Below are 16,566 nucleotides of genomic sequence, written 5' to 3'. Positions count from 1 at the left end.
AGTCTATTTGGTGTACAAAGTCTATTTCTTGGAATGACACATCTCATGTGACCTGGGCTCTGTGAAAGTAAGGGTTTTGTGGACAATCATCATCTCTGGGAAATGCTTTACAGTATATATTCTTCCTGAGCTTATTATAAATTAGCATATTAAGGGTTATGAGCAGTCAAGAAAAAATAAAAATAATTCACCTTTGTTTCAGACAATGTCTCCCAAACTTCTTTGACCATGAATCCTTTGGAGGCATAACACTATTAATAACTCAAGATGCTCAGGATTTGTGGAACACATTTTATGAATGCCACCTTAATGAATATATTGTCCAGGATCTTCAGCCATATTAGTAATCCAGAGTTAAGCAAACTCAACAATGCTGACTCCTTTATTTAAATGTATATAGACTGAATTTGAATAATTTACCATTATAAATATTTATTTTTAAAAATCAACATATATGAGTAAATTTTAAAGTATGTAAATAAGATCTCAATAAAGCTATTTTGGTTTAAGAAATCAATGTGTTGTTTCAGAAATACTGAAAAGTAGAGTTACTTAGTGAACACGATATCAGAGCAAAAATAGGATAGTTTTAAGTAATATTTTATGCTGGCCAAGGTGACTCATTCCTGCACGATAAGAGAAGATATATCTACAGTTACTATAATGTCTTCCAGACTCTATGTCTCTCTCCCAATCCTACCTCTTCTAGCTTTGTTCCCAAATATTCTGGCTAATGCTTATAAATTAATCTACTTCAGTCCTCCTAATAGTACAAGAGAGTAAACGCATACTGCAGGGTGGCAATGAACAGCAGTAGCCATAGTCCAAAACAGCCCACTATAAATGTAGTCTTTTACTTAATGCTCTTCCAGGCATATATATGTGAAAAAATATTTTAAGAATTGCAAAGATTAAAAGTTTCTAATTCCAAATCTTTAGGTATAACTGCTATATAAAGAATATATGTTATATATTTACCTGTGACATTATATGGTCTAATACACATCAAATACAACCTATTTGAGAAGTAAGATTCAAAGCTAAAAATCTCCCTTCTAATCTTACTAATTTTTTCTAGAAGTAAAAATTGACAAGGTTGATATAAGTGCTAAATCAGAATCATACTCCATGCATCCGTCCTAGAGTTGATACAAGAAAAGCTTATCTCATTTGTTGCCATAGATGGATTATACCAGCTAAATAAATTTCAATGGTCACTTTTAGTTTCTTTACCTCTTGGTTCAAATACAAGTAGCATAAAAAGAAAAGAAGACGGTACTTTTTAATATGCAAACCATTTATTGAACTATTTACTGTTTTAAAATATCATTCTTAAAAGAGGCCACAAAAATTATAACATTCAGAAATTTTAGGTAAACTCCAAAGGTAAGCTTTTTTTTTTTTTTTTTAAGTCAACTTGTACCAAGTTTAGCAGCCAGAGGATACTTCCTTAGAGACTTTCAGTTGACTTAAACTCAGCTTCCGCTGGTGCTATGTAAAGCATCCACGATGGTTTTATTGTACTCTGCAATCTGCTTGGTCACATTTTTCTTAATTGGCTGGTAATCACTCTCTTACTCTTGGTTGCTATGACTAATTACGTGAGTTAAGGGGGAAAACAATGTCAATAAAAATCTAATTGTGGCTGAGAAAGGAACTAAATACTGATATTTTTCATACTGAAGATGGTACAAAAAAGCACAATTAGAATACTTTAAAATACAGTACATTATTTTAACAGATTAAGCATCAATTAAAACCTAAAATGCCAAGCTAAACTTATTGCAAAAAAATTCATATACAATATAAACACTTTTTAATACTTAATATGTTACCCATTTTTAATCTAAACAATCTAACGTTCAATGAACTAGTTCCCATATTTAAACATACATACACATACCACATTCTCCAGAGTACCACAAATAATTTAAGGCAAATTTCTAGACTTCACTCTGCTCCAAAATCACCTACTTTATGTTGCACAAAACTCCAGTGCTAGACTTAGAGCATGCTGTGAACAAGTCCTCTATTTTTAAACGAAGTTGCACTAACACTGGCAACAGAGCACCTAAAACACTTGATCTGGAGGTAAGCTGGGGTCCAGGCTGCTTCTGAGCTGAAGTTCAGCACCACCCTAGGGGAGAACCTAAGCTGCCACTGAGTCAGGATCTAGTTCTCCAGGCAGAGACACCCTTGAATGGGTCAAAGAAGGGAATAGGAAACAACTTTTAAGGAAATATTTGTTACAACTTCACAACACATGTTCTCAACAGCTGCTTGCTGCCTCCTCTAATCAAACTAAAAGTAAACAAGATGAGACATAAGTATCATCTTTGTAGACATATAATGGAGTTGAAATGGCTAAAGCATGGATGAGCTTGGAAGTCAAACTTCTCAGGATCTTACTTAGTTTGTCTCCCTTTGCTGCCCAGATATTCAAGGTAGAATCATATAAACAACAAACAACTATATATTATGTACATATATATACTTGTGGATATATAACTATATGGTTATATATAATTCTCCCAACACTATGAGAAGGAAATATTAACTATATTTTAGAGATTTTAGAGATGATACAATTCTGGGGCCGAGAGCAGTGGCTCATGTCTCTAATCCCAGCACTTGAGCAAGCCGAGGTGGGATTGAGCCTAGGAGTTTGAGACCAGCCTGGCTAAGTTGGCGAGACCCCTGTCTCTAAACAATAAAGAAATTCTTGCCATGTTTATCAGAAGATTTACTGATAATGTTTAACTTTACCCAAGCCCTGTGATCCTGGAAAACTGATTCTTAAGAGATGATACAGTTCTAGCTTGAACAGATTAAATTGTCCAAAGTTTGTAACTTATAAGCAGTAGAGTTAACATTTAAAATTGGATCGCCCGACTCCAAAATCTGGGCACTTCATCACTATGCCACATTAAGTCTTTGTACTCCTTTTTTGGCAATTCCCAAAATCTGCTTTCTATTAGTTACTTGAGGGCACGCACACACCTCTTAACTACTGTAGAATTGAAACAGTCATATTCATTTAATTTAGCTCAGTGTTTTGTACATATTTGGTATTTAATAAGTAGGTGTTGAACTAAATTTGAGTCTTTAAAAAAATTCCTAGAAAAAAATAACTCAGTCAACCTCATTTTCAGCTTTCTTTTTTTTTTTTTGAGACAGAGTTGCTCTTTCGCCCAGGCTGGAGTGCAGTGGCGCGATCTCGGCTCACTGCGAGCTCCACCTCCCGGGTTCACGCCGTTCTCCTGCCTCAGCCTCCCAAGTAGGTGGGACTACAGGCGCCCGCCACCACGCCCGGCTATTTTTTTCTTTTTGTATTTTTTTAGTAGAGATGGGGTTTCACCGTGTTAGCCAGGGTGGTCTCGATCTCCTGACCTTGTGGTCTACCTGCCTCGGCCTCCCAAAGTGTTGGGATTACAGGCATGAGCCACCGCACCCAGCCCCATTTTCAGCTTTTTAAAGGATACATTCTTTCATCACAAAATTATTTTGCTCAAGGTGTTGCCACTTTCTCTCCAAATTTGTAAGCTAAAAACATAAAAGAAAAATATTAATTAGTACTCATATTTAAAACAATTAAATGCCTTTCTAAGAGGATAAGACAAAAAAAATCTCTCCAACTTTAAATCTTATCAACTTACATTTTATTGAGATAAAGCCATGATAGAAAAGATTAAATAATAGTAAATACATTAATACAGTGATGAATCCTATAACACGTTCTACTCTATATATTTATTTTAATTATAAAATATTTTAAATGTTCATTATACCAATGAACATGCCAACTGAAAGACAATTTATGATTTTCCTTTCCCTAAAAAAACTTTTAAAAGAAAAATGGGACATGATGGGAATCTCTTCTTAAAATCTGGAAGTCTAATGCCACAAATATAATATATATTCAAACACTGTCAAAGGTTCAGCCATATAGGAGAAACTTCCTTATTTCCAGGGCTAAATTTCCTGTCTAATTCCACAAGCTGTGGTAAGAGCAGAGCTGCAGTGTGAAGATTATAAGAGAGCTGGTAAAAAGCTGGCACTGTTACAATAATTTCTGCATCAACGGGAAGCTAATGTGGATATCATATTGATGGTTGCTTCCTCAGAAGACAATTTTACTGTTACAGAATTAAATTGTTTTTCTGATTTAATTAACCTTGTAACTCTGGTTATGGTCTTTCTTTTTTAAGATGCACATAGTTTTTTCCAAAGCAAAGGACCATTTGAAAATTGAAATGCTAAAATAATGTTCCACCTGGACATTTCAAAGAAGTAATGATCATTTTTAAAAATACAATAATTGAAGCAACAGTGGAAATGTTTCTTTCTATCCTCACGTTAAAATAATTCTCAGGGCATAAATTCAGGCTTGATGTAGATCCATCTCATTGTTTTTTCCAAAGACATAAATCTAGATATTAGAATGAATCATAGCTAATTAATTATGTGAACTGTATGTGCTGTGAGCTGGTATTACTAAATCACATCCACCTCCCCCAGACAGGACCTTGAAGTTAAGATGGACTTAAGGAAGCAGTCAGCAGTTTCTGGCAGTAAATCTCTAATAACCTTCAGCAAAGTCAAGTACCAGACTTTTTTGTCATTGTTTCATACAAACAGGTGGCCTTCTTATAATGCATCAGACCTGTTAAGTGCTACAGGAATGGTATAAAAGCAATGCTGTGTCAGATGGTCAAATTCCTTTTACATTATACCTCTATGTTATTGACTCCTTTAAACTTCCAAGGACATCATGAAGCAAAAATTCATTTTGAAAATCTGTATTTCCCTAACTTATTTAAATAATCTGTTACATAAAATTCTTTATAGATGCCAAAAGCCAGTTTTCAAGAAGATAATTGTGAAAGATAGGAAGACCAGGATTTGATTTAATCAGTTGGGATTCACAAAAGATGACAAATAACACAGAGAAGGATTCAAAATTGTGGCTTATGTTATGATTTCCAGTTATCAATACATGGAGTTAAGAACGAAATTAGCAACTAATGTGGGGATAAACAAGGTAACCACTCATTGGCTCTAAGAAATGGTGTTTTTCAAGTGCTTTCCACCTTAAATCATCTATTCAGTGAATGAGAAGGGCTAATATTCCCTAAGAAGTATCAGTATTTTTTTCTAAGAATCACTGAAGACAATGACCTCACAAACTTTGTCTTGTTTCTTCCCCAGCACTCATCCTCACTCTAAACAACCTAAGAAAACTGTGTCACTTATAAGTCTGTAGCTAGGTTTGCATATGAAGTAGAACAGAATAACTGGTAAATTTGAATTATGTAAATTAGTGACTTCTAAGCTTTTAGTAGTTGTAGCAAGCTTTCATGAGATTCTACCCTTTTCAAAAAGAATGTAAGGTGTATGTTGTTTTCAAATGGTACATCCATACAATGAAATAGCTAATGCTATAGAAATGTCACCAAAGGCCGAGTGTGGTGGCTCACACCTGCAATCCCAGCACTTTGGGAGGCCGAGGCGAGTGGATGACCTAAGGTCAGGAGTTCGAGACCAGCCTGGCCAACAAGGTGAAACCCTGTCTCTACTAAAAATACAAAAAAGTTAGCCAGGCATAGTGGCTGGCACCTGCAATCCCAGCTACTTGGGAGGCTGAGGCAGGAGAACTGCTTGAACCCAGGAGGTGGAGGTTGCAGTGAGCCAAGATCATACCACTGCACTCCAGCCTGGGTGACAAGAGCAACTCCGTCTCAAAAAGAAAAAAAAGGCTGAGCACAGTGGCTCATGCCTGCAATCCCAGCATTTTGGGAGGCTGAGGCAGGGGGACCGCTTGAGGCCAGGAGTTCAAGACTAGCCAGGGCAATACAGCAAGACCCCGTCTCTATAAAAAAATAATAAAAATTGGCTGGGCATGGTGGTCTGTGCCTGTAGTCCTAGCTACTCGGGTGGCTGAGGCAGGAGGATCGGTTGAGTCCAGGAGCCCCAGGTTGCAGTGAGCTACAATTATGTCACTACACTCCACCCTGGGCAACAGAGTGAGACTCCGTTTAAAAAAAAAAAAAAAAGGCTGAGAAAAGTTAAGAAAATGTTGAAAGACTGTATGAATAATTTTTTGTAAAAACAATATGGATGTATGATTGCAAAGGACGAAAAGACTACAAGGATATGGCACCAAATGTTAACAACAGTTGTACCTAGGTAGTGGAAAATCAAATGACATTATTTTTATTTTGCTCTATCATGATCACATAACTATATGAAGAAAAAGAGAGTTTTTTTTTTTTTTTTTTTTTTTTGAAACAGAGTCTCTCTCTGTCACCCAGGCTGGAGTGTAGTGGCGCAATCTCAGCTTACTGCAAGCTCCACCTCTCAGGTTCAAGCCATTCTCCTGCCTCAGCCTCCCGAGTAGCTGGGACTACAGGCACCCGCCACCACTCCTGGCTAATTTTTTGTATTTTTAGTAGAGATGGTGTTTCACCGTTGTTAGCCAGGATGGTCTTGATCTGCTGACCTCGTGATCCGCCCACCTCAGCCTCCAAAGTGCTGGGATTACAGGCGTGAACCACCGTGCCTGGCCAAAAGAGGGAATTTTTAATGCATTTAGGGTTTTAAACCATGTGTGCAAATTTCTAATATAGACTAATTAGATATAAGAATGACCAATCTTTTTCAGACCATAGTTATTGACTTTGTATATGACACATAATGCTTCATTCAATCATTCAACGAATAATTGCTGAGCACCTACTATGTGCCAACCAATAGCACAGTGCAAGAAATAAAGTAAATGAGACAGACATTGTCTCTGTACCGTCAGAGCTCTCAATCTAGACCTCATACACTGTTCAAGTAATTATCAGCAAGATGAGTGATATGAAAAGGGGGCTGCAGGTATATATATCTATGCATCCTATGTAAATAATTGGAGATATGAATTAAGAAGTTCAAGGATATCTGGATTGCTCTTTATAGCATTATTTCAATGGTTTTAAAACTAGAAATTACCTAAATATCCAATGAAAGGGAATTGGTTCAATATATTCTGCTACATCCATGTACTAGAATATCATTAAGCTATTAATATTTTTTAAAAGTCAATATATATATTGACAAGGGAAAGTACTTATGATGTATAGTCAATCATGAAAAACAAGCTCCTAAATGATATGTAAAATATGGTACAAGTTCTATAAATGCACAGAAATAAATGTGTACCTAAGTATATGCATAAATATGTGTATACACCTATCTATCTATCTATCTATCTATCTATCTATCTATCTATCTATCCATCTATCTATCTATCTATCCATTGACTAAAAGAACCCACACTAAAGCAACAATAAGCATTCTCTCTTCTGGGTGGTGGGGTACTAATCATTAGAATTTATTTTATTTGTGATCTTATGGATTTTTAGTTTCTGTATTAGTAATGTTTCACTTCCAAAATTTTTAAAAGATACTACCCCATGTATCTTAATAGTTGTGCCCAAGACAGTACCTAACAGAGTTGGCTTTCAATATAGGTTTATGGAAGGTAAGAAAGCAGGAGTCCATTCATTCTGAATGAAGACTGTACAGAATCTGACTGTCTTAAAAGTCAGAAAATCTAGAAGGTATATAAAGCAAATTTTAAAATAAAAAAATGATTGTTTTGGGGTGAAAATACAGACTAAGAGAATTTCAAAGTCATTTAAAACATTTTTTACCTGAGAATGTGTCTCATTTTCTTGCAATTGTGTTTTTAGTGCCTCATATTCTGTGTTTAGCTTCTCCATTATTTTCTTAAAGGCATTTCTGCGGGTTGATAATATCATTCTCTCCTGACGTAATTTCTAGAAAGATCCAAAAGAAGTGACAGGTTATAGAAAATATGTAATAAGCCAATATAAATCATATTTAACTTAATTTCAGTAACTATATTCTGGTAAAATTATATCAAGGCTATAACTACTCTAAAACCTGTTTGTAAAAATATCCTTTCAACTATAAGCTATGTTAACATTATCTGTATTAATAACTCTATTAATGCTGCCATATCTCTCTCGACCCTACGAAATTTAGTCTAAATTAATGTAAATGGCAATGGAAAGCCACTGACAAGTTTCAGGTAGGATAGAGTCATAATCTAAACTGCATTTAACGAAGCTCACATCTGCTGAAATGCTCTGTATTAAGTAGCAGCTTATACCTTGCTTTTCAATTTTTGCTTTTCTTTACAACTTTAAGTCACTCTAAATTCCAACTACATATGTAAACATTTTTATTTTTTCTCACTTATATATACAAAATAATCAACTTAAAATAACAAATCCTATAAACCACAAATATATTACATTTGATCAAGAAAAAAAATCTGAATTGTAATTCTGTAAGACTTGGTTAACATTTACCTTTTCCTTTTCTTCACCTGATGATTTTAAAGCTGGCAAATCATTATATGTCTCCAGATCAGTTGTCATTTGCTTAATTTTGCTTTTTAGAGAATGCTGTTCTTCAGTCATCTTACTTTCTAGAAGCTCCATTTTCTGCAGATCCAACTGCAGACGTTGACTCTCTGAAACATAAGAATTTAAGGTGATAATCAAAATTTTATTCCTTTCACATAAGGAAATATAATGTGACTATTAAAAATCATGTTTTATAAGAATATCTGTAAAAGAAATATATGTTCACTGTAACCAGTGAGATAATATAAACTAAGAAAAAAAAATACTCATCCCCTCAGTAACCAATTTCAGGTAACCAATATATTAGGGAATCAAGTTAACCTGATATCTATTAGCCACAACTGTCTCCATGCTAACAAACATGTAAGTGTTTTTCTTGCTTAGTAATATAATCTATATGATGAGATAAAGACACATTATTTTTAATAGAAGCATGACACAGACAGTTATGTAGGGAAAAAACCAAGTTACAAAACATTATATATATATTTGAGCACAATTTTATAATTGCACATTTAATCAACTCTTACTATCTGTGGTAGTTATGTCCTATGAAGTTATTGTGAACAATGAGTTAGCAAATATTGAACTATTGCTCCCAAGGGAAATACAGGGTTAAGTTCCTGTGAGCCTTTAGTCACATTTTAGTCAATTAGCCAATACACAATCTTGCTTTATGTGTGTTTGTTTAAAGACATTTTATTTACTATAGGTTGTAGATTCACTAACATTGAACTCACAGCCAACAGCACTGTAACTTATGCCTGAATTAAGTTTACCTGTCACACATTTTCTCCATAAGGCACATCATGGCCTTTGTGCTTAGGAATACTTAGCACATCAGCACTTTGCTTGGTGCCATTTAAATGGCATGATCACCAACAGAAAGCACAAAAATGCAAAAAACATGCCACTAAATACACTGCAAAAAGGAAACCTGTTTATAGTACGAGAACTGATATAAGAAGGCAGAGTGTTGCCTTTTTCAACTTCTGTTGGCAATGTGCATGTCAGGCTGTTGAAATTTTTCACGAGTCTGCGCATGTCCACAAATGATCATGAAAATGCTGCAAGGATTGATTTGGGGGGTACAAAGTAACTTTAGTGAGAAGGCAAATTCACAAATATGAAATCTATGAATAATGAGGAGACCTGTGTGTGTCTCATTCTTCCATTCAAAAATATCAAGCATCTACTATGTGCCAGGTGCTGAGGATATAATAGCAATCAACAGAGACATGGTTTTCACTCAGGGAGCTGTATTTTAGAGGTAGGAGCAGGCAATTAAATAAGTTATTTACAATAAACTGGATTAATATGAAAAGAGTAGTACAGGGTGCCATAAAAGCATGTAGCAGGGATGAAGAGAGCTCTCTAAAGATATGCCTTTCAATTAAAGGCTTATGGTTTATCAATATCACACAAAGAGGAAGGTAAAAGTGTTCCAGCAAAAACAATCACCATGTGCAAAGTCTAGAGGTAAGAAAGTCTAGTACCTTTGAGCCAGTAACAGAAGTTCAGCATACTGAATAGTAAATGAGTATGAATGAATTTGAAGAGTAAAAAACAATGCTTCGAAAGTCACTGATTTGAGAAAAGAGGCTGTTATCCAACCAAAATTTTTAAAGTTAGTATAATTAAGCCAGTATTTCTTGAATGTTCCCTTTTATCCCTTTAAGAGTTTTAAAAGTCAACCACAGCAACATACACTATTTAAAAATATATATGTATATGTACACATAAATAAAAATATGTATATAGCAAGACTTAAATGTTGTTGCAAAGAGTTTTGTTTTGTTGGATTCTTATCTCTACCAGGGTTAGAAATAGTTATGAGAATCAAAGAGCTGAACAAGTGACTAAGGTTTATGCTATTTTAATGCTCTAAATAGGAACTGTTTTTAGCCTGTAGATATTTTGACTATTTGGAGTAAACACCGATATAAATCTAATTGCAAGTTTAATTTGAATATATACTAGGGAAATACATTTAAGAACCATACAAATTGATTTTTCTTGATAAAAGGAGAAAATGGTTGGTATAGGGTAAAGTTTACCTTCCTTTAACAACAGGTCCCCAATGAAAAGCTAAATGCTACTCCAAGGGAAGAGACAGGAAGAGGATGCAGTCTAGTTCCTTCTGATATGCTGTGAAGTTGCAAAGTCTACCGAGCAGTGTGTACATAGTAGCAAAATCTCAGAAGGAACCACTTTGACCCGGGGAAGTGTTTCTAAGATAGTCTGTCATCAGCACATTTGTTTACTCTCTGGAGTTTCCTTTCCAAAAATATAAATAAAAACTATTGCTGATAGATCCCTTGCCTCTTTGCCCATGCAGTACACCAGTGTTTCTCAACCTTTTTCTTACGTTATTGATTCCCTAAGAAGTCGATTGCGGACTCTTTTTCCCCAATCACCTCCCTCCCCTGAAATTTTTACATCACCCATGTGATGTGTAGCCATTTAGGTATGGTGACCTCTGGAGGGCCATTATAATATCTAAGTTTTCTTCCCCCTTCCCCCAAGAAGTGATTGCTCCATTAAAAAAAAAAAAAAAAAAAAAAAAAAAGAAAAGCCCGGCGCGGTGGCTCACGCCTGTAATCCCAGCACTTTGGGAGGCCGAGGCGGGCAGATCAGGTCAGGAGATCGAGACCATCCTGGCTAACATGGTGAAACCCCGTCTCTACTAAAAATACAAAAAATTAGCCGGGCGAGGTGGCGGGTGCCTGTACTCCCAGCTGGCTGAGGCAGGAGAATGGCGTGAACCCCAGGGGGGCGGAGCCTGCAGTGAGCTGAAATCCCGCCACTGCACTCCAGCCTGGGCGACAGTGAGACTCCGTCTCAAAAAAAAAAAAAAAATGGAGTACACTAAATCCATTATATCTGAAAGGCGAACAAGAATATTATAAACCTCTCATGGTGCTTTCAAGATACAAAAAATTTCTTGAGGTGGGGGATGGTGTTAGGGAAAGAAAGAAATAATAAATTATATGGGTGGTTGAAGTTAAAATGAAAACAATGTAGTAAATGAAATTAATTATAAGCATCAAAGAATTTAACCCTTACTAAGAAAAATTTCCAGCAAAATCCTTATCATAGTATTAAACTGGATTTTTATCTCCATTGAAGCCAGTTTTCAATTTTTTTTTCAAACTGTACATCTCTGGAGAACACATAATGACTACTTTTTTTTTTTTTGGGGGATAGATTTTCGCTGTGTTGCCCAGGCTGGAGTGCAATGGCGCGATCTTGGCTCACTGCAACCTCCACCTCCCGAGTCCAAGTGATTCTTCTGCCTCAGCCTCCTGAGTAGCTGGGATTACAGGCTTGCACCACCACACAGGCTAATTTTGTATTTTTAGTAGAGATGGGGTTTCACCATGTTGGTCAGGCAGGTCTTGAACTCGTGACCTCTGATGATCCGCCCGCCTTGGCCTCCCAAAGTGCTGGGATTACAGGCGTGAGGCACCTTGCCTGGCCCATAATGACTAGTTGTTAAAAGGAACTATAAACACAAAGTATAAAGTATGGAATGAATACAAAGTCTTGATTATGGAATTTGTTTCCTGGTATTGATTTTTGCCTTTTAAAAAATGTATATTTCTTGACAGCTGTTACAGAAAGATAGCTTAAAGGGGGAAAAACTTGTTGAATTTACATTGACTTTAGATAATGAAAAACTTAGGCATGACGGTCTAAAATACAAAACAGGTTTTCTAGATGAAATAATAAAACTATAAAATTATTTATAGAAAAGAGAAAATACTTTTAAATATTCATATATGTCCAAAAGAAATGAAAATAGGATCGTGAAGAAATACTTACACACCCATGTTCACTGCAGCATTATTCACAATAGCCAAAAGGTGGAAGCAATCTGTCTATAGATAGACTTTAAAATATGATATATACATGCAATAGAATGTTATTCAACCTTAAAAAAGAAAATCCTTCTTTGCTACAACATGGATGAACCTTGAGGACATTATGCTAAGTGAACTCAGCCAGTCCCAAAAGGACAAATACTGTATGACTTCATTTATATGAGGTAATTTAAAGTAGTCAGACTCATAGAAACAGAAGTAGAACGGTGGTCTCCAGGGGTCAGGGGATAGGGAAATACGGAGTTGTTATTCAGGAGGTATAGTGTTTTAGTTCTGCAGGATGAAAAAGTTCTAGAGATTTGTTGCACAACAATGTGCATATAGTTAACACTACTGTACTGTACACCTCAAAATGGTTAAGATGATAAATGTTATGTTTTTTTACCACAATAAAAATATACTCACAGTCAAACCAACAGTAGTTATATATCAAGAATGTAACTCCTCCAGTTACTTGGCATATAGACATACAAATAAAACTATGGCAAACAAACTCTCAACAAATCTGGATATAAAATAGGCTTAAATATAGCACTTATATACCTATATCACCACTATTAATGTAATTAATAGCATTCAGTATGCATTTATAGGTCCATAATCCCTTATCTAAAACTCTTGGACAGTTCTATTTTAGAATGCAGAATTCTTTGGATTTTAGAAAAGTAATATAGCACATATACTAATGATTACATAACTCCCACAGCAGGGTCTGAGGGGAATACCTTGTCATCAAGTACATGAATATTTCTATAGCAAAAAGCATAAATAGTCACACTAGGTAGGATAATTAAAAACTATAAATAGCCTCATGTCAGATCAGGTCAGGTCAGGTTTTGCTGCCAATATCTTTTTAGATTTTGGGAATCCAGACAAAGGTATTATGGATCATTATTTCATTTCAAAAATCTTTATATATATATATATATATATTTTTATTATACTTTAAGTTCTAGGGTACATGTGCACAACGTACAGGCTTGTTACATATGTATACATGTGCCATGTTGGTGTAAATAACTTGTCATTTACATTTAGGTATATCTCCTAATGCTATCCCTCCCCCCTTCCCGCCACCCTACAACAGGCCCCGGTGTGTGATGTCCCCCTTCCTGTGTCCAAGTGTTCTCATTGTTCAATTCCCACCCAAAAATCTTTCAACATTCTTAAGTTAGCAAATATTTATTAGGTCTTCATTTCTCACTGTCTCACTAACTGTAGTAATTCCAGATAGACAAAAACATAGCTAATTCAAAGCTGCGACACACCAGCATAAAGAACACCCATAGAAGCCATTAGTTCATAAACCAAAGATCCCATACAAATTTTTACATGACTTTATCCTAGTCTCTTTAACCTCAACTTTGTTTATTTGTATCTAATCTCCACCTGCACCATCCCAATGGCAGCCATTTAGCCACATGTGATTTTTGAGCCCTTTTAAGTATGTCTCGTCCAGGCCAGGTGCAGTGGCTCACGCCTGTATTCCCAACACTTTGGGAGGCCGAGGTGGGCAGATGGCTTGAGCCCAGGAGTTTGAGACAAGCCTGGAAAACATGGTGAAACCCCGTCTCTATTAAATATACGAAATATTAGGTAGGCGTGCTGGTGTGTGCCTGTAGTCCCAGCTAGTTGGGAGGCTGAGGTGAGAGAGTCACCTGAGCCCAGGAAGCAAATGCTGCAGTGAGCTGTGATCACACCACTGCACTCCAGACTGGGCAATGAGAGTGAGACCCTGTCTCATAAATAAATACATAAATAAATAAATAAATAAATAAATAAATAAATAAGGCTAGTCCTAATTGAAATGTCGTGAAGATAAAATATCTCTTTGATCATTTTTATATAGCTTACGTGTTGAAATAATATCTTGGCTATATCAGTTTAAATAAAATATATTATTAAAAGTAATCTTTTTACTTTTTCAACATGGCTACTGAAAACTTTATACAAATATAATCTATATTGGCATTACATTTCTCTTGGACAGTGCTGCTCTAGTCTCGTGATAGCAAGCATGACTGAAACTAATTAAAATTAAACATCATCTCTTCTTAACTATCCAAGACTGTGCCCTACGTACTTCCATTGCTCCTTATGCTTACTTCTATCATAGCATTATTTCACTGTATCATAACTGTCACTCCACCAAGTTGAACGTTTCTTGAGGAAACAGATTAAATTTTTTTAAGCCTCTTATACTGACAAAGATTCAATCCTTGACCAAACTAGCTAGGCTCCTCTGAGCTCTCTTCTCAACTAGGCCTCAACCTCTGCCTATAAAAATTCCACTCTCAGCACAAATGATTTCATGCACCACCTTCTACCCACATTAGAAGATTTAAACAAACAGTTTCTAACAGCTCAAGTCTGCATCCCTGGGATGACCCCATCCCCACTTGAAGTGCCTGCCAGACAAAGCTCAAGGCCGCCAAAAGAATGTACTATTTATTCTAGTCCATACTGGTCAACAGGCCCCTGACTACCCTTTCTTAGGGCATCCAGTTGTGAACCTTTCTTCTGTACCTTTAAGATGTATATGTGTATTAGTCTATTTGCATTGCTATAAAGGAATACCTGAGACTGGGTAGTTTATTTTTAAAAAATAAGTTTATTTGGCTCATGGTTCTGCAGGCTGTACATGAAACATGGTGCCAGCAACTGCTTCTGGTGAGGGCCTCAGGAAGCTTACAATCATGACAGAAGGCAAAGGGGAGCCTGCGTGTTACCAGGCAAGAGAGAGGCAGGAGGTACCAGGCTCTTTTAAACAACCAGATCTTGCGTGAACTCACAGAAAACATACTAATTACTGCAAGGACGACACTGAGCCATTCATGAGAGATCTGCCCCCATGACCCAAACATTTCCCACTAGGCCCACCTCCAACACTAGAGATCACATTTCAACATAAAATTTGGAGGGGACAAAAAATCCAAACCATATCTATATGTACCTCCCACAACTCAGGAGTATTTTCCTCAAGTACCTAAAAGCCATTCCATTAAAATGTGATTATCAGGAAAGTTAGGGCCTCTGTCTGCTAGTCTGTGTACAAGCATAGACTCCTAACTTGATAACTGCCAGCTAACAGACACACCTGGCCTAATCAGCACGTACATTGACGAACCCTGTAATTTTTCATTTCCCTTACTACTCCCTCATTCTCCCTTTAAAACACTCAATCACCTCTGTACAAATCAAAGTTGATTTCAACTCATGTTGGACCCTCCTTCCTTACTGCCACACTGTCCTTAGCACTTTAACTTGCATCCAGCTTTGTTTATCTTTAACAATACCCAGAATTATATAGCACAGGCTTGAAATAAGTATTCAATAAATGTTGCTAAATCAGTGACAATATACAACATAATACTAGCCAGCTGATGAAAAAAGCCACACATAATTCTGGGGCAATAGGCAATCATAAATTATAGCCTCCGTCAATGAGGCTTTAAAAAAATCAAAGAGAATAACATTGATATATTTAAAAAAAAGAATATTAAACTCTAGGTTGTTTTCTCACTTGAAGTCAAATTCTGAACTGTACTTTGTGATTTCTGCACTTCAGTAGATTTAAAATTGAGGTCATCCTGCATCATCTTTAGCTCTTGATTGGTGATAGAGGGTATCTGTTTCATACGATTTATATTCTGCATTTGCAGAGAAATAAAAATAGAAAAAAATCCACTGATTTAATTCTCAATAAAACTCTTGGAAAACACTGTCAAAGGATGAGATGTTTGGATCAGGTATTTGTTTTTGAAATACACCATTCAAGTTATATGTTGTATAGAAAATCAGATTCCAAATTGGGTTTTCTCAATAAAGACAGACTATAAATTCAAAACTGTGGGTTTTTTTTCATTTCCTTTATTTCACTGTAGAAAAAATTCAACTACACTATTTTAGAAACTGGTTGGAGTCTTAAAACACTAGAATATTGAAAGGGGACCATGCATTTCATCATAGATGCCCAATAAACATTTTTTGATAATTTGAGATACTCATTACGTATACATACAAGAATCTTTTTATTTACAATAAATTTACAGTATAAAAATATATTAACATTTTCTAACACGTCTAGATTTTGAAATTATCTGTGCAAATGTTACTTTCAAAAGTTCAGATAGAATAACAATGGAAGAAGATCATAATAATTACGCTGAATTAGTGCTTCATTTACTGCTGAATATTGACATTATACATGTCATCCTTTTTCTCTATCGCCCTAATTACCTGAC

At 35.8% G+C, this 16,566-nt stretch overlaps 1 protein-coding gene across 1 annotated transcript in view; it reads right to left on the bottom strand.

The window, feature by feature from the left end:
- Positions 1-1,351: 1,351 nt before the first annotated feature.
- LOC100607937 (intraflagellar transport protein 74 homolog) overlaps positions 1,352-16,566 on the bottom strand; it is a 105,910-nt gene continuing 90,695 nt past the window's right edge. The window contains 5 exon segments of the mRNA XM_030808371.1: positions 1,352-1,593; positions 3,483-3,543; positions 7,698-7,823; positions 8,382-8,545; positions 15,846-15,972. Of these exon segments, the coding sequence (XP_030664231.1) occupies positions 1,541-1,593; positions 3,483-3,543; positions 7,698-7,823; positions 8,382-8,545; positions 15,846-15,972 (531 nt within the window). The 3' untranslated portion in view covers positions 1,352-1,540.

The sequence above is a fragment of the Nomascus leucogenys genome, unplaced genomic scaffold (assembly GCF_006542625.1).
Source record: "Nomascus leucogenys isolate Asia unplaced genomic scaffold, Asia_NLE_v1 Super-Scaffold_442, whole genome shotgun sequence".
NCBI lineage: Eukaryota > Metazoa > Chordata > Mammalia > Primates > Hylobatidae > Nomascus > Nomascus leucogenys.
The sequence above is the reverse complement of the archived record's forward strand: the minus strand, read 5'-3'. Positions and strand labels throughout refer to the sequence as shown.